The following is a 22896-nucleotide window of genomic DNA, read 5'->3' as shown; positions in this document are numbered from 1 at the left end:
ATTGGTGTTGTTTTTGTCGTGCTTGTGTCGAAGTTGTTGCCTTTGGTATGCTTCTTGCTATTGTCTTTGATGTTGTTGTTGTGTTGGTTGGTTTTGTTGCCGTGTTTGCTGCGCTCAAGGACCACACTCTGTGGATAATACGAGTCCTTCACACAGTTACTCGTGTCAGTGTGCTTTGTGGCATCTGCTGTCTCCTTGTGCGTGCCGTCACTGAGTTTGCGGCGCTCCCCGTCTGGAGTCATGTCCGGCTTACTTGAATCAGTTTTGGTTTGTCGATGCTCCCCGTCCGGAGCCCTTTCTGGTTCACCATGTCCGTGGCCCAGGACAGGGCTGCCCTCTCACAGGCAGCCATGAGCCTGAGCCAGCTGCAGATTGCAGCGGTGCTCCGCATTGTGGTTTAGTCTCAGCAGCCTATCGCTGAGAGCACCGGCGGCGTTGCCCAGGTGCTGGCGGGGATCGCACAGGCCCAGAGGGAGGTGGCGCAGTCCCAGACAGGGGTGGACCACTCCCTGAGCTCCATGGCTGCTAACATATAGACCCTGGTCAATACCAGAGCGGGCCTCCAGGACTGGCAGTGGCAGGTGTCGGGGGTGCTTCGGGGGATGGCTCCGCTCACACCCGGGCCGGGCTGCCCCATGAAATGAGCGCCAACGAGATCCCTAGTCGCAGGGCAGGAGTCTCAGCACTTCTACTGTATCATCTGGGGAACCACCGAGAAGTAGTGATAGGGCCCGGTGATAGTGATACGTTTCACTGCAGTTGTACCGGCCCTTAGTGAGACCACAGCTGGAATACTGGGCTGGATTCTCCTGTCCCCCAGCCAGATGTTTCTCGGTGGTGCACTGTTCACTGGCGATGGGATTCTATCGTTTTGGTCTCCTTACTTGATAACTAATATAATTGTGTTGGGAACAGTTCAGAGAAAGTTCACTGGACTCATTACTGGGATGATTGGTTATCTCTTGAAACAATGTTGAATGTTTTGGTCTGTATTCATTGGAGTTTAGTAGAAGGAGGCCATTCGGCCCATCGAGTCTGCACTGGACCCTCCTAAAGAGAATCTGAGAGGGTTTAAGAACAAGGTGCCTCTCCTTTCAGATGGAGATAAGGAGAAATATCTCTCTCAGAAGACCCTTTCCAAGAGAGCAGCACAGTAGCATAGTGGTTAGCACTGTGGCTTCACAGCTCCACGATCCCAGGTTCGATTCCCCGCTGGGTCACTGTCCGTGCGGAGTCTGCACATCCTCCCCGTGTGTGCGTGGGTTTCCTCCGGGTGCTCCGCTTCCCACCCACAGTCCAAAGATGTGCAGGTTAGGTGGATTGGCCAGGATCAATTGCCCTTAAGTGTCCAAAAAATGTTAAGTGGGGTACGGGGATAGAGCAGATACGTGGGCTTGAGTAGGTGCACTTTGTAAGGGCCAGTGCAGACTCGATGGGCCGAATGGCCTCCTTCTGCGCTGTAAATTCTATGATTCTGTGAGAGCAATGGAGGCTTGACATTGAATATATTCACAGCTGAGTTAGACAGATGTTTGATAGTCAGGGAGTGAAAGGTGATGGGCCGGTGGGGAGGGGGCGGCGGGGAGGAGCCAGTGGGGAGGGGGCGGCGGGGAGGGGCTGATGGGGAGGCAGCGGTGGGGAGGAGGGGGCGGTGGGGAGGAGTGGTGGTGGTGGTGGGGAGGAGCCGGTGGGGAGGGGGCGGCGGGGAGATGGAAGTGGGGAGGGGGTGCCGGGGAGGGGCCTGGGGTAGCAGGGGGTGGCAGGAAGGGGAGGGGGCAGTGGGAGAGGGTGCAGTGGGCGATGGGGAGGGGGGCAGACAGGAAACGAGTTGAGACCACAATCAGACTGGTCTTGATCTTATTGAATGGTGAGCAGGCTCGATAGGCCGAATGGCCTCTGGATGTTTTTTCCTCTGTTATGTTCTCTCAAAGTACTTTCAGTTTCTTGTTTAATTCTCAAACCTGGGAGAGTTTATTCTCCCTGGCGACTGATGATGTTGTTCAGTGTTTCTCTGATTGGATAGTGCACCAGATTTGGAAAGTTTTGACATTGAACTCAACCTGTCCAGGACTCTTCTACCCAGACACTGATGATTCACAGGCTCGTCCTATTCTAATTGGACACTGATATACCAGTCAACCAATCAGTGTGGAGGGATCTGAGTTTAGTACAACAGCACTGGGGAAGGAGCTCACAGACAGACTGGGCAGAGAGAGGGACACAGACACAGTGAACAGGAGCAGTCACACTGGGCACAGAAATCTTCACAATCCCTTCATTCAGGGCAACAATGCTGCGCCTGGTACTCCTGGCCTTTCTCTGTGGAGGGGCCTCCTCGACAGGTGAGTAATGGGGTCAGAAAGTGTCTGGGTACTGGGGTATTGACCCTCAGTCAGTGGGTAATGGGGTCAGAGAGGGTCTCTGGGTTCTGGGGTATTAACCCTCAGTCAGTGGGTAATGGGGTCAGAGAGGGTCTGTGTCTGGGTACTGGGGTATTGACCCTCAGTCAGTGGGTAATGGGGTCAGAGAGGTTCTCAGTGTCTGGGTACTGGGGTATTGACCCTCAGTCAGTGGGTAATGGGGTCAGAGAGGGTCTCTGGGTTCTGGGGTATTAACCCTCAGTCAGTGGGTAATGGGGTCAGAGAGGGTCTGTGTCTGGGTACTGGGGTATTGACCCTCAGTCAGTGGGTAATGGGGTCAGAGAGGGTCTGTGTCTGGGTACTGGGGTATTAACCCTCAGTCAGTGGGTAATGGGGTCAGAGAGGGTCTGTGTCTGGGTACTGGGGTATTGACCCTCAGTCAGTGGGTAATGGGGTCAGAGAGGGTCTGTGTCTGGGTACTGGGGTATTAACCCTCAGTCAGTGGGTAATGGGGTCAGAGAGGGTCTCTGGGTTCTGGGGTATTAACCCTCAGTCAGTGGGTAATGGGGTCAGAGAGGGTCTCTGTCTGGGTACTGGGGTATTAACCCTCAGTCAGTGGGTAATGGGGTCAGAGAGGGTCTCAGTGTCTGGGTATTGACCCTCAGTCAGTGGGTAATGGGGTCAGAGAGGGTCTGTGTCTGGGTACTGGGGTATTAACCCTCAGTCAGTGTGTAATGGGGTCAGAGTGGGTCTGTGTCTGGGTACTGGGGTATTAACCCTCAGTCAGTGGGTAATGGGGTCAGAGAGGGTCTCAGTGTCTGGGTATTGACCCTCAGTCAGTGCGTAATGGGGTCAGAGAGGGTCTGTGTCTGGGTACTGGGGTATTAACCCTCAGTCAGTGCGTAACGGGGTCAGAGAGGGTCTCTGTCTAGGTACTGGGGTATTAACCCTCAGTCAGTGTGTAATGGGGTCAGAGTGGGTCTGTGTCTGGGTACTGGGGTATTAACCCTCAGTCAGTGGGTAATGGGGTCAGAGAGGGTCTCAGTGTCTGGGTATTGACCCTCAGTCAGTGCGTAATGGGGTCAGAGAGGGTCTCTGTCTAGGTACTGGGGTATTAACCCTCAGTCAGTGTGTAATGGGGTCAGAGTGGGTCTGTGTCTGGGTACTGGGGTATTAACCCTCAGTCAGTGGGTAATGGGGTCAGAGAGGGTCTCAGTGTCTGGGTATTGACCCTCAGTCAGTGCGTAATGGGGTCAGAGAGGGTCTCTGGGTTCTGGGATATTAACCCTCAGTCAGTGGGTAATGGGGTCAGAGAGGGTCTCTGGGTTCTGGGATATTAACCCTCAGTCAGTGGGTAATGGGGTCAGAGAGGGTCTGTGTCTGGGTACTGGGGTATTAACCCTCAGTGGGTAATGGGGACAGAGAAGGTCTGGGTTCTGGGGTATTAACTCTCAGTCAGTGGGTAATGGGGACAGAGAGGGTCTCAGTGTCTGGGTACTGGGATATTAACCCTCAGTCAGTGGGTAATGGGGTCAGAGAGGGTCTGTGTCTGGGTACTGGGGTATTAACCCTCAGTCAGTGGGTAATGGGGTCAGAGAGGGTCTCTGTGTCTGGGTACTGGGGTATTAACCCTCAGTCAGTGAGTAATGGGGACAGAGAAGGTCTGGGTACTGGGATATTAACCCTCAGTCAGTGGGTAATGGGGTCAGAGAGGGTCTGTGTCTGGGTACTGGGATATTAACCCTCAGTCAGTGGGTAATGGGGACAGAGAAGGTCTGGGTTCTGGGGTATTAACTCTCAGTCAGTGGGTAATGGGGACAGAGAGGGTCTCAGTGTCTGGGTTCTGGGGTATTAACCCTCAGTGGGTAATGGGGTCAGAGAGGGTCTGTGTCTGGGTACTGGGCTATTAACCCCCAGTCAGTGGGTAATGGGGTCAGAGAGGGTCAGTGTCTGTGTACTGGGCTATTAACCCCCAGTCAGTGGGTAATGGGGTCAGAGAGGGTCTGTGTCTGGGTACTGGGGTATTAACCCTCAGTCAGTGGGTAATGGGGTCAGAGAGGGTCTCTGTGTCTGGGTACTGGGGTATTAACCCTCAGTCAGTGAGTAATGGGGACAGAGAAGGTCTGGGTACTGGAGTATTAACCCTCAGTCAGTGTAATGGGGTCAGAGAGGGTCTCAGTGTCTGGGTACTGGGGTATTAACCCTCAGTCAGTGTAATGGGGTCAGAGAGGGTCTGTGTCTGGGTACTGGGATATTAACCCTCAGTCAGTGGGTAATGGGGACAGAGAAGGTCTGGGTTCTGGGGTATTAACTCTCAGTCAGTGGGTAATGGGGACAGAGAGGGTCTCAGTGTCTGGGTTCTGGGGTATTAACCCTCAGTGGGTAATGGGGTCAGAGAGGGTCTGTGTCTGGGTACTGGGCTATTAACCCCCAGTCAGTGGGTAATGGGGTCAGAGAGGGTCAGTGTCTGTGTACTGGGCTATTAACCCCCAGTCAGTGGGTAATGGGGTCAGAGAGGGTCAGTGTCTGGGTACTGGGCAGTGGGTCTGAGGGTCAGGGACACTAATCCGGAGAGAAAGGGATTGCAGGGTGCCTGAGGGTTAGAGTGATGAGGTTGGCGAGGGTGAGAGAAGTAGAGGTTTAGTCAGACGAGGCCTGAGAGTGAGATCAGACAGGGACCCAGCGAGTGGAGGGCCTCACTCCCTTCACCAACCAGTTAGACCCTGGCTGCTCTGTACCTCATTTACCTCCTTTGCTGGGTATCCTGTGACTATCTGGCCCAACATGAAGTGTCTATAGAGAGGGAAACCGAGTTAATATTCTGATTAATGGTCATCGAGCTGAAACATTAACTCTGTTTCTCACTCTCGACACAGCAGCAGCTGAGTATTTCCAGCATTTTCTGTTTTTAATTCAGATTTCCAGAGTTTTGTTTTTGTAAAAGTCTCTCTCCGATTCGAAAGCTCTAATTAACCCCCAATATCCGCAGTTTTATGGAGAGAATGTTCTAGATTTCCACTCCCCTTTATGTCAAACTGTTTCCTGATTTCCCTCCTGAACAGTCGAGGTTTAATTTTGAGATGATGTTCCTGTTCCTCCCACCAGAGGGAGTAGTTTCTCCATCTCTCAGTCCTTTCTGTTAGTTGTATGTTCATTGAGTGTTTAATGGTGTTCAGACGGTGCGTATTAATTTGGGGATTCACTTGTGATGCTATAAATGGGGGCTAGTTTGCACTGTGGTTGTTGGGAGGTCCTTGTTTGTCTGTCATTAAAGAAATTGTAAACTGTAATGATTACAACAACAATTCATGTTTATATAGCTCCTTAAACACCCTAAAATGCCCCGTGGAGATTCGCAGGAGCTTCCCAACACCAGCTATGACAGCTATGGAAGGAGATATTAGGCCAGATGACAAAGGCTTGGCCAAAGAGGTAGTGTTTAAGGATGGGCTTGAGGAGGAATGTGAGGGAGAGAGATAGTGAGGTTTAGGGAGGAAATTCCAGAGTATTTGGGCCTAGAATGTGGAGTTGCTCAGGAGACCATTATTACCCATACAGGGGCGGGGTTACCGTGGCAAGTCGTCAGGGTGGAGCAGATTGCAGAGATGGAGGACTGAGGCCGTGGAAGGATTTGAAAACTAGGATGAGAATTTCAACCTGAAGGTGTTGCTTGGCCGGGAGGAACACGTGTCAGCGGGTCCAGAGGTGACAGGTGAACAGGACTTGGTGCAGGTTAAGACACAGGTCACTGAGTTTTGGATGACCCCAAGTTTACAGAGGTTAGAATGTGGGAGTGTGTTGGACTCGTGGTGTATTGAGGTAATGGAGGCAGGACTGAGGGTTTCTGATGTGTGGCACAGTGGTTAGCACTGCTGCCTCACAGCGCCTTGGGTGACTGCGGAGTCTGCACGTTCTCCCCGTGTCTGTGTGGGTTTCCTCCGGGTGCTCCGGTTTCCTCCCAGAGTCCAAAGATGTGCAGGTTGGGTGGATTGGCCGTGATCAATGCGTGGGGGTTACAGGAATAGGGCAGGGGAGTGGGCACAGGCAGAGTGCTCTTTCAGAGGGTCGGTACGGCAGGGAGTGGGCATGGGCAGAGTGCTCTTTCAGAGGGTCGGTACGGCAGGGAGTGGGCATGGGCAGAGTGCTCTTTCAGAGGGTCGGCAGGGAGTGGGCACAGGCAGAGTGCTCTTTCAGAGGGTCGGTGCAGACTCGATGGGCCAAACGGCCTCCCTGCCCACTCTATAGAGTGATTCTATAGAAGTCGAATTATTTGCTATGTTTAGCTCCACAGAGGATGAGCTCAGACTTTCCCACATCAAACTCTATTACAGTTTTACCCACTCACTTCATTTGTTACTGACCCATTGTAACTTTCTGCCCGAATTGGCACAACGTACCGACCCTCTGAACTTCTCCAACTTTGATATTCAATTCTCTCATCCTTCACTGACTCATTGATAAATGTGGTCAACTGTTGTGGCCCCAGGACAGATCTTTAGACAACCACCAGTCACATTTCACCAATCAGAATACTTACCCCTTTAACCCCAATCTCAGGCTACTACCTCCCAAAACAATTCCCAACCAAGGGAATACTCACCATTCCCATCCACATTCATTTTTACTCCGTCTCTTATCGAAAACCTTCTAGAGGTTCATAGAAATAACATCTGTAAACATTCCTTAATATTCCATGTAAGTGACCTTCTCTAAATGAGCAACCTGATTAGTCCGATCCTGCTGAACTTTATTCCAGAACTTGGGATCTAATCATCTAATAGTGAAGGTCTCAAATCAGGAATGTTCAAGAAGCCAGAGGAAAGGTTCAGAGATCTCGGAGGGTTGTGGAGCTGGAGGAGATTACAGGAATAGGGAGTGGCGAGGCCAAGGAGGGATTTGTAAAGAAGTTGAGAATTTTAAAATAGACCGGCAGATTGACTGGGAGCCAGTCAGTGAGCGCAGGGAGTGGGTGTGGAATGAGGCTGTGAGTTAAGATGTCGGCAGTAGAGTTTGGATCACCTCAGGTTTACAGAGTTTGGGAGATCAGCAGTAGAGTGTTAGAGCTATCAAGCCTAAAGGTAAGGCAGGTATGTGAGGGTTTCAGCAGAAGATCAGCTGAGACAGGGGTGAGGTCAGCCGATGTTACAGAGGTGGAACGGGGCAGTCTGAGTGATGATCCAAATATGTGATCAAAATCTCATCTCGGGAGCAAATATCAAACCAAGGCCCAATTTTTTTGAAAAACTGAGGGTCTCCGGCTTGGTCACAATGGTGGTGGAGACCCCGTTCCATAAGTCCAGCCCCTGAGCCCAGCACCCACCATTTTTGATGCAGGAACAGAGGTGGGTTGTCATTTGTACATTTGTGGTTCACGGAGGCAGCTGTTCTGGTAAAAATACAACAGCTTTCAAACAGATCCTAGTCTTGTTAGTCGTGGGTTGTAGAAATTTCACGAGATGATCTTAAACTGCTGGAGTTCGTTTTTTCAGACAATATTTTATTGAGGCATTTCTAATTTTAACACTTTTCAACCATAACATCGAACAGAACCTACAACAAAATAACTATTGTTCCCCCCCAAATCCAAACCCCAGTCATCATGGCTTATAAAAACACACCGCCAGCCCTTCCCGACCTCCTACCCTTATTCGTCACTTCCATGCCTCCCCTTTTCCTCCCTCTCCCCCATCCCCTCCCCCTGCAGACAGCCTAGTTTTCTCGAAGAAGTCGATGAACGGCTGCCACCTCCCCCCTCTCCCACACCGACCCCTTCCCCCACCACCCACTTAAACTGCCGGAGTTCTTGGCAGAGACGGGACAGATAGGGCACCGTTTTGGGGACCATTTGGAGAAGTTCAGGGACACCGTTGGGAGAGATAAGGTGACATTTGGGATTGTTAAAAATTCACATGAATGTGCATAAAATTGGAGCTGTTCAGGGGTATAAATCTCCTGACCGTAACATTTTAAAAAGAATCCTACATTTCAAAAAGTTACAATGCTTGCTATTTCACTCTGTCTGTTGACTTAGGCCTGTGGGTTAGCATTAGATGATTTGTGCTACATGACTGGTTTCAAAATGTGGCATTATCACAATGGGGAGCCCGAGCGGCACGGTAGTAGAGTGGTCAGCACTATTGCTTCACGCGACAGGGACCCGGGTTCAATTCCCGGTTGGGTCACTGTCTGCCCATTCTCCTCGTGTCTGCGTGGGTTTCCTCCGGGTGCTCCGGTTTCCTCCCACAAGTCCCGAAAGACGTGCTGTCAGGTAATTTGAACATTCCGAATTCTCCCTCAGTGTACCTGAACAGGCACCGGAATGTGGTGACTAGATTTCCACAGTAACTTCATTGCGGTGTTAATGTAAGCCTACTTGTGACACTAATAAAGATTATTATTTCACAGTTTGATTGAGTTCTGCAAATGTTTGTGAAGTCTCTGATGGGCTGTGAGTACAAATGCTTCTTTTTGTAAGGGAGCAAGCACCCGAATGAAATGTTTGTTTTTCTAACGGACTATGAATGAGGATGATTAAAAATAAATAAAGTACAATAGACACTGAGGACCCATTCTGAGATTAGATGTTCTGAGGTTTGCCATGATGGATACTTGGTGAGTTGGCAGGGACGGTGTACAGGAAGAGGGGTGGGGGTGTTGGGGGCATGAGTTGGTATTAGCTGACACTACATTAGCACAGAGGTTATGAGTATTGGGGATAAAAAGGGGAATGGGGTGGATAAAGGGTCAGAGGTTGGTACAGGGGCTACACTATCTCCCCCCTCACTGTCCCTCACTATCTCCCCCTCACTGTCCCTCACTATCTGACCCCCTCTCCCCCAGTGTCCCTCATTCTCTGACCCCCTCTCCCTCCCTGTCCCTCACTATCTGACCCCCTCTCCCTCAGTGTCCCTCACTATCTGACGCCCTCTCCCTCACTGTCCCTCACTATCTGACGCCCTCTCCCTCACTGTCCCTCACTATCTGACCCCCTCTCCCTCAGTGTCCCTCACTATCTGGCCCCCTCTTCCTCAGTGTCCCTCACTATCTGTCCCTCTCCCTCAGTGTCCCTCACTATCTGTCCCTCTCCCTCAGTGTCCCTCACTATCTGACCCTCTCCCTCCGTGTCCCTCACTATCTGACCCTCTCCCTCCGTGTCCCTCACAATCTGACCCTCTCCCTCCGTGTCCCTCACTATCTGACCCTCACCGTCAGTGTCCCTCACTATCTGACCCTCTCTCCCTCAGTGTCCCTCTCTGACCCTCTCCCTCAGTGTCCCTCACTATCTGACTCTCTCCCTCTGTCCCTCACTATCTGACCCTCTCCCTCTGTCCCTCACTATCTGACCCTCTCCCTCAGTGTCCCTCACTATCTGACCCTCGCCCTCAGTGTCCCTCACTATCTGACCCCCTCTCCCTCAGTGTCCCTCACTATCTGTCCCCCTCTCCCTCCGTGTCCCTCACTATCTGACCCTCTCCCTCCGTGTCCCTCACTATCTCACCCTCTCCCTCCGTGTCCCTCACTATCTCACCCTCTCCCTCAGTGTCCCTCACTATCTGCCCCTCACCGTCAGTGTCCCTCACTATCTGCCCCTCTCCCTCAGTGTCCCTCACTATCTGACCCTCTCCCTCAGTGTCCCTCACTATCTGACCCCCTCCGTCAATGTCCCTCACTGTCTGAACCCCCTCTCCCTCAGTGTCCCTCACTATCTGATCCTCTCCCTCAGTGTCCCTCACTATCTGACCCCCTCTCCCTCAGTGTCCCTCACTATCTGATCCTCTCCCTCAGTGTCCCTCACTATCTGACCCCCTCTCCCTCAAAGAACAAAGAAATGTACAGCACAGGAACAGGCCCTTCGGCCCTCCAAGCCCGTGCCGACCATGCTGCCCGACTAAACTACAATCTTCTATACTTCCTGGGTCGGTATCCCTCTATTCCCATCCTATTCATGTATTTGTCAAGATGCCCCCTAAATGTCACTATCGTCCCTGCTTCCACCACCTCCTCCGGTAGCGAGTTCCAGGCACCCACTACCCTCTGCGTAAAAAAACGTGCCTCGTACATCTACTCTAAACCTTGCCCCTCTCACCTTAAACCTATGCCCCCTAGTAATTGACCCCTCTACCCTGGGGAAAAGCCTCTGACTATCCACTCTGTCTATGCCCCTCATAATTTTGTAGACCTCTATCAGGTCTCCCCTCAACCTCCTTCATTCCATTGAGAACAAACCGAGTTTATTCAACCGCTCCTCATAGCTAATGCCCTCCATACCAGGAAACATTCTGGTAAATCTATTCTGCACCCTCTCTAAAGCCTCCACATCCTTCTGGTAGTGTGGCGACCAGAATTGAACACTATACTCCAAGTGTCGCCTAACTAAGGTTCTACCCTCAGTGTCCCTCACTATCTGACCCTCTCCCTCAGTGTCACTCACTATCTGACCCTCTCCCTCAGTGTCCCTCACTATCTGACCCCCTCTCCCTCAGTGCCCCTCACTATCTGACCCTCTCTCCCTCAGTGTCCCTCACTATCTGACCCTCTCCCTCAGTGTCCCTCACTATCTGACCCTCTCCCTCAGTGTCCCTCACTATCTGACCCTCTCCCTCAGTGTCCCTCACTATCTGACCCCCTCTCCCTCAGTGTCCCTCACTATCTGACCCCCTCTCCCTCAGTGTCCCTCACTATCTGACCTTCCCCCTCAGTGTCCCTCACTATATGGCCCCGTCTCCCTCAGTGTCCCTCACTATCTGACCCCCTCTCCCTCAGTGTCCCTCACTATCTGACCCTCTCTCCCTCAGTGTCCCTCACTATCTGACCCTCTCCCTCAGTGTCCCTCACTATCTGACCCCCTCTCCCTCAGTGTCCCTCACTATCTGACCCCCTCTCCCTCAGTGTCCCTCACTCTGACCCTCTCCCTCAGTGTCCCTCACTATCTGACCCTCTCCCTCAGTGTCCCTCACTATCTGACCCTCTCCCTCAGTGTCCCTCACTATCTGACCCTCTCCCTCAGTGTCCCTCACTATCTGACCCTCTCTCCCTCAGTGTCCCTCACTATCTGACCCTCTCCCTCAGTGTCCCTCACTATCTGACCCTCTCCCTCAGTGTCCCTCACTATCTGACCCTCTCCCTCAGTGTCCCTCACTATCTGACCCCCTCTCCCTCAGTGTCCCTCACTATCTGACCCTCTCCCTCAGTGTCCCTCACTATCTGACCCTCTCCCTCAGTGTCCCTCACTATCTGACCCCCTCTCCCTCAGTGTCCCTCACTATCTGACCCTCTCTCCCTCAGTGTCCCTCACTATCTGACCCTCTCCCTCAGTGTCCCTCACTATCTGACCCTCTCCCTCAGTGTCCCTCACTATCTGACCCTCTCCCTCAGTGTCCCTCACTATCTGACCCCCTCTCCCTCAGTGTCCCTCACTATCTGACCCTCTCCCTCAGTGTCCCTCACTATCTGACCCCCTCTCCCTCAGTGTCCCTCACTATCTGACCCTCTCCCTCAGTGTCCCTCACTATCTGACCCTCTCCCTCAGTGTCCCTCACTATCTGACCCCCTCTCCCTCAGTGTCCCTCACTATCTGACCCTCTCCCTCAGTGTCCCTCACTATCTGACCCTCTCCCTCAGTGTCCCTCACTATCTGACCCTCTCCCTCAGTGTCCCTCACTATCTGGCCCCCTCTTCCTCAGTGTCCCTCACTATCTGTCCCTCTCCCTCAGTGTCCCTCACTATCTGTCCCTCTCCCTCAGTGTCCCTCACTATCTGACCCTCTCCCTCCGTGTCCCTCACTATCTGACCCTCTCCCTCCGTGTCCCTCACAATCTGACCCTCTCCCTCCGTGTCCCTCACTATCTGACCCTCACCGTCAGTGTCCCTCACTATCTGACCCTCTCTCCCTCAGTGTCCCTCTCTGACCCTCTCCCTCAGTGTCCCTCACTATCTGACTCTCTCCCTCTGTCCCTCACTATCTGACCCTCTCCCTCTGTCCCTCACTATCTGACCCTCTCCCTCAGTGTCCCTCACTATCTGACCCTCGCCCTCAGTGTCCCTCACTATCTGACCCCCTCTCCCTCAGTGTCCCTCACTATCTGTCCCCCTCTCCCTCCGTGTCCCTCACTATCTGACCCTCTCCCTCCGTGTCCCTCACTATCTCACCCTCTCCCTCCGTGTCCCTCACTATCTCACCCTCTCCCTCAGTGTCCCTCACTATCTGCCCCTCACCGTCAGTGTCCCTCACTATCTGCCCCTCTCCCTCAGTGTCCCTCACTATCTGACCCTCTCCCTCAGTGTCCCTCACTATCTGACCCCCTCCGTCAATGTCCCTCACTGTCTGAACCCCCTCTCCCTCAGTGTCCCTCACTATCTGATCCTCTCCCTCAGTGTCCCTCACTATCTGACCCCCTCTCCCTCAGTGTCCCTCACTATCTGATCCTCTCCCTCAGTGTCCCTCACTATCTGACCCCCTCTCCCTCAAAGAACAAAGAAATGTACAGCACAGGAACAGGCCCTTCGGCCCTCCAAGCCCGTGCCGACCATGCTGCCCGACTAAACTACAATCTTCTATACTTCCTGGGTCGGTATCCCTCTATTCCCATCCTATTCATGTATTTGTCAAGATGCCCCCTAAATGTCACTATCGTCCCTGCTTCCACCACCTCCTCCGGTAGCGAGTTCCAGGCACCCACTACCCTCTGCGTAAAAAAACGTGCCTCGTACATCTACTCTAAACCTTGCCCCTCTCACCTTAAACCTATGCCCCCTAGTAATTGACCCCTCTACCCTGGGGAAAAGCCTCTGACTATCCACTCTGTCTATGCCCCTCATAATTTTGTAGACCTCTATCAGGTCTCCCCTCAACCTCCTTCATTCCATTGAGAACAAACCGAGTTTATTCAACCGCTCCTCATAGCTAATGCCCTCCATACCAGGAAACATTCTGGTAAATCTATTCTGCACCCTCTCTAAAGCCTCCACATCCTTCTGGTAGTGTGGCGACCAGAATTGAACACTATACTCCAAGTGTCGCCTAACTAAGGTTCTACCCTCAGTGTCCCTCACTATCTGATCCTCTCTCCCTCAGTGTCCCTCACTATCTGACCCTCTCCCTCAGTGTCACTCACTATCTGACCCTCAGTGTCCCTCACTCTGACCCCCTCTCCCTCACTGCCCCTCACTATCTGACATCCTCTCCCTCAGTGTCCCTCACTATCTGACCCCCTCTCCCTCAGTGTCCCTCACTATCTGACCCTCTCCCTCAGTGTCCCTCACTATCTGACCCCCTCTCCCTCAGTGCCCCTCACTATCTGACCCTCTCTCCCTCAGTGTCCCTCACTATCTGACCCTCTCCCTCAGTGTCCCTCACTATCTGACCCTCTCCCTCAGTGTCCCTCACTATCTGACCCTCTCCCTCAGTGTCCCTCACTATCTGACCCCCTCTCCCTCAGTGTCCCTCACTATCTGACCCCCTCTCCCTCAGTGTCCCTCACTATCTGACCTTCCCCCTCAGTGTCCCTCACTATATGGCCCCGTCTCCCTCAGTGTCCCTCACTATCTGACCCTCTCTCCCTCAGTGTCCCTCACTATCTGACCCTCTCCCTCAGTGTCCCTCACTATCTGACCCCCTCTCCCTCAGTGTCCCTCACTATCTGACCCCCTCTCCCTCAGTGTCCCTCACTCTGACCCTCTCCCTCAGTGTCCCTCACTATCTGACCCTCTCCCTCAGTGTCCCTCACTATCTGACCCTCTCCCTCAGTGTCCCTCACTATCTGACCCTCTCCCTCAGTGTCCCTCACTATCTGACCCTCTCTCCCTCAGTGTCCCTCACTATCTGACCCTCTCCCTCAGTGTCCCTCACTATCTGACCCTCTCCCTCAGTGTCCCTCACTATCTGACCCTCTCCCTCAGTGTCCCTCACTATCTGACCCCCTCTCCCTCAGTGTCCCTCACTATCTGACCCTCTCCCTCAGTGTCCCTCACTATCTGACCCTCTCCCTCAGTGTCCCTCACTATCTGACCCCCTCTCCCTCAGTGTCCCTCACTATCTGACCCTCTCTCCCTCAGTGTCCCTCACTATCTGACCCTCTCCCTCAGTGTCCCTCACTATCTGACCCTCTCCCTCAGTGTCCCTCACTATCTGACCCTCTCCCTCAGTGTCCCTCACTATCTGACCCCCTCTCCCTCAGTGTCCCTCACTATCTGACCCTCTCCCTCAGTGTCCCTCACTATCTGACCCCCTCTCCCTCAGTGTCCCTCACTATCTGACCCTCTCCCTCAGTGTCCCTCACTATCTGACCCTCTCCCTCAGTGTCCCTCACTATCTGACCCCCTCTCCCTCAGTGTCCCTCACTATCTGACCCTCTCCCTCAGTGTCCCTCACTATCTGACCCTCTCCCTCAGTGTCCCTCACTATCTGACCCCCTCTCCCTCAGTGTCCCTCACTATCTGACCCTCTCCCTCAGTGTCCCTCACTATCTGACCCTCTCCCTCAGTGTCCCTCACTATCTGACCCCCTCTCCCTCAGTGTCCCTCACTATCTGACCCTCTCCCTCAGTGTCCCTCACTATCTGACCCTCTCCCTCAGTGTCCCTCACTATCTGACCCTCTCCCTCAGTGTCCCTCACTATCTGACCCTCTCCCTCAGTGTCCCTCACTATCTGACCCTCTCCCTCAGTGTCCCTCACTATCTGACCCTCTCCCTCAGTGTCCCTCACTATCTGACCCTCTCCCTCAGTGTCCCTCACTATCTGACCCCCTCTCCCTCAGTGTCCCTCACTATCTGACCCCCTCTCCCTCAGTGTCCCTCACTATCTGACCCCCTCTCCCTCAGTGTCCCTCACTATCTGACCCTCTCCCTCAGTGTCCCTCACTATCTGACCCTCTCCCTCAGTGTCCCTCACTATCTGACCCCCTCTCCCTCAGTGTCCCTCACTATCTGACCCTCTCCCTCAGTGTCCCTCACTATCTGACCCCCTCTCCCTCAGTGTCCCTCACTATCTGACCCCCTCTCCCTCAGTGTCCCTCACTATCTGACCCCCTCTCCCTCAGTGTCCCTCACTATCTGACCCCCTCTCCCTCAGTGTCCCTCACTATCTGACCCTCTCCCTCAGTGTCCCTCACTATCTGACCCTCTCCCTCAGTGTCCCTCACTATCTGACCCCCTCTCCCTCAGTGTCCCTCACTATCTGACCCTCTCCCTCAGTGTCCCTCACTATCTGACCCCCTCTCCCTCAGTGTCCCTCACTATCTGACCCTCTCCCTCAGTGTCCCTCACTATCTGACCCTCTCCCTCAGTGTCCCTCACTATCTGACCCTCTCCCTCAGTGTCCCTCACTATCTGACCCTCTCCCTCAGTGTCCCTCACTATCTGACCCTCTCCCTCAGTGTCCCTCACTATCTGACCCTCTCCCTCAGTGTCCCTCACTATCTGACCCTCTCCCTCAGTGTCCCTCACTATCTGACCCCCTCTCCCTCAGTGTCCCTCACTATCTGACCCCCTCTCCCTCAGTGTCCCTCACTATCTGACCCCCTCTCCCTCAGTGTCCCTCACTATCTGACCCTCTCCCTCAGTGTCCCTCACTATCTGACCCTCTCCCTCAGTGTCCCTCACTATCTGACCCCCTCTCCCTCAGTGTCCCTCACTATCTGACCCTCTCCCTCAGTGTCCCTCACTATCTGACCCCCTCTCCCTCAGTGTCCCTCACTATCTGACCCCCTCTCCCTCAGTGTCCCTCACTATCTGACCCCCTCTCCCTCAGTGTCCCTCACTATCTGACCCCCTCTCCCTCAGTGTCCCTCACTATCTGACCCTCTCCCTCAGTGTCCCTCACTATCTGACCCTCTCCCTCAGTGTCCCTCACTATCTGACCCCCTCTCCCTCAGTGTCCCTCACTATCTGACCCTCTCCCTCAGTGTCCCTCACTATCTGACCCTCTGTGTGTTTCAGGTTCTCACTCTCTGCGGTATTTCTACACTTCCACCAGCCCCAATGCCGGGGTGCCGGAGTTTGTGGCGCTGGGCTATGTGGATGAGCTGCAGATCAATTACTCTGACAGCGATAACCAGTTGATTGTTCCGCGGCAGCAATGGATGGCGGAGAGCGTGGGCCCCGATTACTGGCAGAGGAACACACAGAAGCGTCAGGGCTGGGAGCAGACCGGAAAGGTCGCTATTCAGATTCTGCAGAGCCGCACCAACCAGAGCGGCGGGGGTGAGTACCGACTGAGTGCGGGCTGGGGCGGGGCGGGGCGGGGCTGCGGGGCTGCGGGACTGAGCGGCGGGGCTGCGGGGCGGGGCGGGGCTGCGGGGCTGCGGGACTGAGCGGCGGGGCTGCGGGGCGGGGCGGGGCTGCGGGGCTGCGGGGCGGGGCTGCGGGGCGGGGCGGGGCTGCGGGGCTGCGGGGCGGGGCGCTCACTCTGTCCGCTTCTCTCTCCCAGGAATACACAACTATCAGGTGATGTACGGCTGCGAGCTCCGGGAGGACGGCAGCAACTCCGGGTTTTTCCAGTACGGCTGGGATGGGAATGATTTCATCAGTTTGGATGTGAAGCGGCAGCAATGGGTCACCCCGGTGCCCTGGGGAGAGATCACCAAAAACAAGTGGGAGCGGGACCAGGGAATGATGCAGCGGAAGAAAGCCTATCTGGAGGGAACCTGCATCGAGTGGCTCAGAAAATACATCAAATATGCAGAAAAACAGCTGAGACCCGGTAAGAGGGGGGGGGGGGGTGGGGAGTGAGTGTCGAGGGGGAGGGAGTGAGTGTCGGGGGGGGAGTGAGTGTCGGGGGAGGAGGGAGTGAGTGTCGGGGTGGGGGGAGTGAGTGTGGGGGGGGGAGTGAGTGTGGGGGGGGGAGTGAGTGTCGGGGTGGAGGGAGTGAGTGTCGGGGTGGGGGGAGTGAGTGTCGGGGGGGGAGTGAGTGTCGGGGGGGAGTGAGTGTCGGGGGAGGAGGGAGTGAGTGTCGGTGTGGAGGGAGTGAGTGTCGGGGGGGGGGGGGAGTGAGTGTCGGGGGGGGGGAGTGAGTGTCGGGGGGGAGTGAGTGTCGGGGGAGGAGGGAGGGAGTGTCGGGGTGGAGGGAGTGAGTGTCGGGGGGGGGGGGGGAGTGAGTGTCGGGGGTGGGGAGGGAGTGAGTGTCGGGGGAGGGGGAGGTAGTGAGTGTCGGGGGGGGGGGAGTGACTGTCGGGGGAGGGAGTGAGTGTCGGGGGGGGAGGGAGTGAGTGTCGGGGTGGAGGGAGTGAGTGTCGGGGGGGGGGGAGTGAGTGTCGGGGGGGGGGAGTGAGTGTCGGGGGGGCAGTGAGTGTCGGGGGGGGGAGTGAGTGTCGGGGGGGGGAGTGAGTGTCGGGGGAGGAGGGAGTGAGTGTCGGGGTGGAGGGAGTGAGTGTCGGGGGGGGGGAGTGAGTGTCGGGGGGGGAGTGAGTGTCGGGGGGGGAGTGAGTGTCGGGGGGGGGAGTGAGTGTCGGGGGGGAGTGAGTGTCGGGGGAGGAGGGAGTGAGTGTCGGGGGGGGGGGGAGTGAGTGTCGGGGGGGAGTGAGTGTCGGGGGGGGGGGAGTGAGTGTCGGGGGTGGGGAGGGAGTGAGTGTCGGGGGAGGGGGAGGTAGTGAGTGTCGGGGGGGGTGGAGTGACTGTCGGGGGAGGGAGTGAGTGTCGGGGGGGGGAGGGAGTGAGTGTCGGGGGGGGGGGAGTGAGTGTCGGGGGGGGGAGTGAGTGTCGGGGGGGGGGAGTGAGTGTCGGGGGGGGGAGTGAGTGTCGGGGGGGGAGGGAGTGAGTGTCGGGGGGGGAGGGAGTGAGTGTCGGGGGGGGAGGGAGTGAGTGTCGGGGGGGGAGGGAGTGAGTGTCGGGGGGGGAGGGAGTGAGTGTCGGGGGGGGAGGGAGTGAGTGTCGGGGGGGGAGGGAGTGAGTGTCGGGGGGGGAGGGAGTGAGTGTCGGGGGGGGAGGGAGTGAGTGTCGGGGGGGGAGGGAGTGAGTGTCGGGGGGGGAGGGAGTGAGTGTCGGGGGGGAGGGAGTGAGTGTCGGGGGGGGAGGGAGTGAGTGTCGGGGGGGGGAGGGAGTGAGTGTCGGGGGGGGAGGGAGTGAGTGTCGGGGGGGGAGGGAGTGAGTGTCGGGGGGGGAGGGAGTGAGTGTCGGGGGGGGAGGGAGTGAGTGTCGGGGGGGGAGGGAGGGAGTGTCGGGGGGGGGAGGGAGGGAGTGTCTGGGGAGAGGGAGTGTCTGGGGAGAGGGAGTGTCTGGGGAGAGGGAGTGTCTGGGGAGAGGGAGTGTCTGGGGAGAGGGAGTGTCTGGGGAGAGGGAGTGTCTGGGGAGAGGGAGTGTCTGGGGAGAGGGAGTGTCTGGGGAGAGGGAGTGTCTGGGGAGAGGGAGTGTCTGGGGAGAGGGAGTGTCTGGGGAGAGGGAGTGTCTGGGGAGAGGGAGTGTCTGGGGAGAGGGAGTGTCTGGGGAGAGGGAGTGTCTGGGGAGAGGGAGTGTCTGGGGAGAGGGAGTGTCTGGGGAGAGGGAGTGTCTGGGGAGAGGGAGTGTCTGGGGAGAGGGAGTGTCTGGGGAGAGGGAGTGTCTGGGGAGAGGGAGTGTCTGGCGGGGGGGGGAGGGGGAGTGAGTGTCGGGGGGGGGAGTGTCGGGGGAGGGAGGGAGGGAGTGTCGGGGGGAGGGAGGGAGGGAGTGTCGGGGGGGAGGGAGGGAGGGAGTGTGGGGGGGAGGGAGGGAGGGAGTGTGGGGGGGAGGGAGGGAGGGAGTGTGGGGGGGAGGGAGGGAGGGAGTGTGGGGGGGAGGGAGGGAGGGAGTGTGGGGGGGAGGGAGGGAGGGAGTGTGGGGGGGAGGGAGGGAGGGAGTGTGGGGGGGAGGGAGGGAGGGAGTGTGGGGGGGAGGGAGGGAGGGAGTGTGGGGGGGAGGGAGGGAGGGAGTGTGGGGGGGAGGGAGGGAGGGAGTGTGGGGGGGAGGGAGGGAGGGAGTGTGGGGGGGAGGGAGGGAGGGAGTGTGGGGGGGGAGGGAGGGAGGGAGTGTGGGGGGGGGGGAGGGAGGGAGTGTGGGGGGGAGGGAGGGAGGGAGTGTGGGGGGGAGGGAGGGAGGGAGTGTGGGGGGGAGGGAGGGAGGGAGTGTGGGGGGGAGGGAGGGAGGGAGTGTGGGGGGGAGGGAGGGAGGGAGTGTGGGGGGGAGGGATGGAGGGAGTGTGGGGGGGGAGTGAGTGTCTGGGGAGGGGGAGTGAGTGTCTGGGGAGAGGGGGTGTCGGGGGGGGAGGGAGGGAGTGTCGGGGGGGATGGAGGGAGTGTCGGGGGAGAGGGAGTGTCTGGGGAGAGGGAGTGTCTGGGGGAGGAGGAGTGAGTGTCGGGGGGGAGGGAGTGAGTGTGGGGGGGGGAGGGAGTGAGTGTGTGTGGGGGGGCGGGAGGGAGTGAGTGTGGGGGAGGGAGGGAGTGAGTGTGGGGGTGGGGAGGGAGTGAGTGTGGGGGGGAGGGAGGGAGTGAGTGTGGGGGGGAGGGAGGGAGTGAGTGTGGGGGGAGGGAGGGAGTGAGTGTGGGGGGAGGGAGGGAGTGAGTGTGGGGGGAGGGAGGGAGTGAGTGTGGGGGGAGGGAGGGAGTGAGTGTGGGGGGAGGGAGGGAGTGAGTGTGGGGGGAGGGAGGGAGTGAGTGTGGGGGGAGGGAGGGAGTGAGTGTGGGGGGAGGGAGGGAGTGAGTGTGGGGGGGAGGGAGAGAGGGAGTGTGGGGGGGAGGGAGGGAGTGTGGGGGGGAGGGAGGGAGTGAGTGTGGGGGGGAGGGCGTGAGTGTGGGGGGGAGGGAGGGAGGGAGTGAGTGTGGGGGGGAGGGAGGGAGGGAGTGAGTGTGGGGGGAGGGAGGGAGTGAGTGTGGGGGGGAGGGAGGGAGTGAGTGAGGGAGGGAGGGAGGGAGTGTGGGGGGGAGGGAGGGAGTGAGTGTGGGGGGGAGGGAGGGAGTGAGTGTGGGGGGGAGGGGGGGAGTGAGTGTGGGGGGGAGGGGGGAGTGAGTGTGGGGGGAGGGGGGGAGTGAGTGTGGGGGGAGGGGGGGAGTGAGTGTGGGGGGAGGGGGGGAGTGAGTGTGGGGGGAGGGGGGAGTGAGTGTGGGGGGAGGGGGGGAGTGAGTGTGGGGGGAGGGGGGGAGTGAGTGTGGGGGGAGGGGGGGAGTGAGTGTGGGGGAGGGGGGGGAGTGAGTGTGGGGGAGGGGGGGAGTGAGTGTGGGGGGGAGGGGGGGGAGTGAGTGTGGGGGGGAGGGGGGGAGTGAGTGTGGGGGGGAGGGGGGGGAGTGAGTGTGGGGGGGAGGGGGGAGTGAGTGTGGGGGGAGGGGGGGAGTGAGTGTGGGGGGAGGGGGGGAGTGAGTGTGGGGGGAGGGGGGGAGTGAGTGAGGGGGGGAGTGAGTGTGGGGGGAGGGGGGGAGTGAGTGTGGGAGGGAGGGAGGGAGTGAGTGTGCGGGGGGAGGGAGGGAGTGAGTGTGGGGGGGGAGGGAGGGAGTGAGTGTGGGGGGGAGGGAGGGAGTGAGTGTGAGGGGGAGGGAGGGAGTGAGTGTGGGGGGGAGGGAGTGAGTGTGGGGGAGGGAGGGAGTGAGTGTGGGGGGGAGGGAGGGAGTGAGTGAGTGTGGGGGGGGGGAGGGAGTGAGTGAGTGAGTGTGGGGGGGAGGGAGTGAGTGAGTGTGGGGGGGGAGGGAGGGAGTGAGTGAGTGTGGGGGGGGAGGGAGGGAGTGAGTGAGTGTGGGGGGGGAGGGAGGGAGTGAGTGAGTGTGGGGGGGAGGGAGGGAGTGAGTGAGTGTGGGGGGAGGGAGGGAGTGAGTGAGTGTGGGGGGGAGGAAGGAGGGAGTGAGTGTGGGGGGGAGGGAAGGAGGGAGTGAGTGTGGGCGGGGAGGGAGGGAGGGAGTGAGTGTGGGGGGGAGGGAGGGAGGGAGTGAGTGTGGGGGGGAGGGAGGGAGTGAGTGTGGGGGGGAGGGAGGGAGTGAGTGTGGGGGGGAGGGAGGGAGGGAGTGAGTGTGGGGGGGAGGGAGGGAGGGAGTGAGTGTGGGGGGGGAGGGAGGGAGTGAGTGTCGGGGGGGGGAGTGAGTGTTGGGGGCGGGGGGTCCCTGTCTGTCTGCGGAGTCGGCTCGGGTCACTGTCTGTGCGGAGTCGGCTCGGGTCACTGTCTGTGCGGAGTCGGCTCGGGTCACTGTCTGTGCGGAGTCGGCTCCGGTCACTGTCTGTGCGGAGTCGGCTCGGGACACTGTCTGTGCGGAGTCGGCTCGGGTCACTGTCTGTGCGGAGTCGGCTCGGGTCACTGTCTGTGCGGAGTCGGCTCGGGACACTGTCTGTGCGGAGTCGACTCGGGTCACTGTCTGTGCGGAGTCGGCTCGGGACACTGTCTGTGCGGAGTCGGCTCGGGTCACTGTCTGTGCGGAGTCGGCTCGGGTCACTGTCTGTGCGGAGTCGGCTCGGGTCACTGTCTGTGCGGAGTCGGCTCGGGTCACTGTCTGTGCGGAGTCGGCTCGGGTCACTGTCTGTGCGGAGTCGGCTCGGGACACTGTCTGTGCGGAGTCGGCTCGGGACACTGTCTGTGCGGAGTCGGCTCGGGTCACTGTCTGTGCGGAGTCGGCTCGGGTCACTGTCTGTGCGGAGTCGGCTCGGGTCACTGTCTGTGCGGAGTCGGCTCGGGTCACTGTCTGTGCGGAGTCGGCTCGGGACACTGTCTGTGCGGAGTCGGCTCGGGACACTGTCTGTGCGGAGTCGGCTCGGGTCACTGTCTGTGCGGAGTCGGCTCGGGTCACTGTCTGTGCGGAGTCGGCTCGGGTCACTGTCTGTGCGGAGTCGGCTCGGGTCACTGTCTGTGCGGAGCCGGCTCGGGACACTGTCTGTGCGGAGTCGGCTCGGGTCACTGTCTGTGCGGAGTCGGCTCGGGACACTGTCTGTGCGGAGTCGGCTCGGGACACTGTCTGTGCGGAGTCGGCTCGGGACACTGTCTGTGCGGAGTCGGCTCGGGACACTGTCTGTGCGGAGTCGGCTCGGGACACTGTCTGTGCGGAGTCGGCTCGGGACACTGTCTGTGCGGAGTCGGCTCGGGTCACTGTCTGTGCGGAGTCTGCATGTTCTCCTCGTATCTGCGTGGGTTTTGTCCGGGTACTCCGGTTTCCTCCCACAAGTCCCGAAAGACGTGCTGTTAGGTAATTTGGACATTCTGAATTCTCCCTCAGTGTACCCGAACAGGCGCTGGAATGTGGTGACTAGGTGATTTTCACAGTAACTTCATTACAGTGTTGATGTAAGCCTACTTGTGACAATAACAAAAATTATAAAGAGTTCTCACTACATTCTCAGACAGGATGTTAAGTGACAACTACGAAAAGTTGTTAACTCCAACACTGTTCTGTAAACATTGTGCGCCCCTCTCTACCTGCATTATTCTCCCATGAACTCTCTAAGTTTCTCCACAATGGTTTCAACAGCTCTACCAAAAATGGTTTCTCGAGATCCCTTCTAATATCTTTAAAATGTCAAAAGCCCATCTTACTGAATTGTTAGACAAGAGCCAGTTCGTCAATATTGAAATTGACTTTAGTTAATTGTACACATTGCATAAGGCAAATGTTTTCTCTCAAG

At 57.4% G+C, this 22896-nt stretch overlaps 1 protein-coding gene across 1 annotated transcript in view; it reads left to right on the top strand.

The window, feature by feature from the left end:
- The first annotated feature begins 2167 nt into the window (after positions 1-2167).
- Positions 2168-22896, top strand: part of LOC140390086 (class I histocompatibility antigen, F10 alpha chain-like) — a 35251-nt gene continuing 14522 nt past the window's right edge. Inside the window, exons 1-3 of the mRNA XM_072474985.1 lie at positions 2168-2342; positions 16297-16560; positions 16787-17059. Of these exons, the coding sequence (XP_072331086.1) occupies positions 2291-2342; positions 16297-16560; positions 16787-17059 (589 nt within the window). The 5' untranslated portion in view covers positions 2168-2290. The remainder of the gene's footprint in view (positions 2343-16296; positions 16561-16786; positions 17060-22896) is intronic.

Source organism: Scyliorhinus torazame, chromosome 14 (genome assembly GCF_047496885.1).
Source record: "Scyliorhinus torazame isolate Kashiwa2021f chromosome 14, sScyTor2.1, whole genome shotgun sequence".
Lineage (NCBI taxonomy): Eukaryota > Metazoa > Chordata > Chondrichthyes > Carcharhiniformes > Scyliorhinidae > Scyliorhinus > Scyliorhinus torazame.
This window is presented reverse-complemented; position numbering and strand designations above follow the sequence as displayed.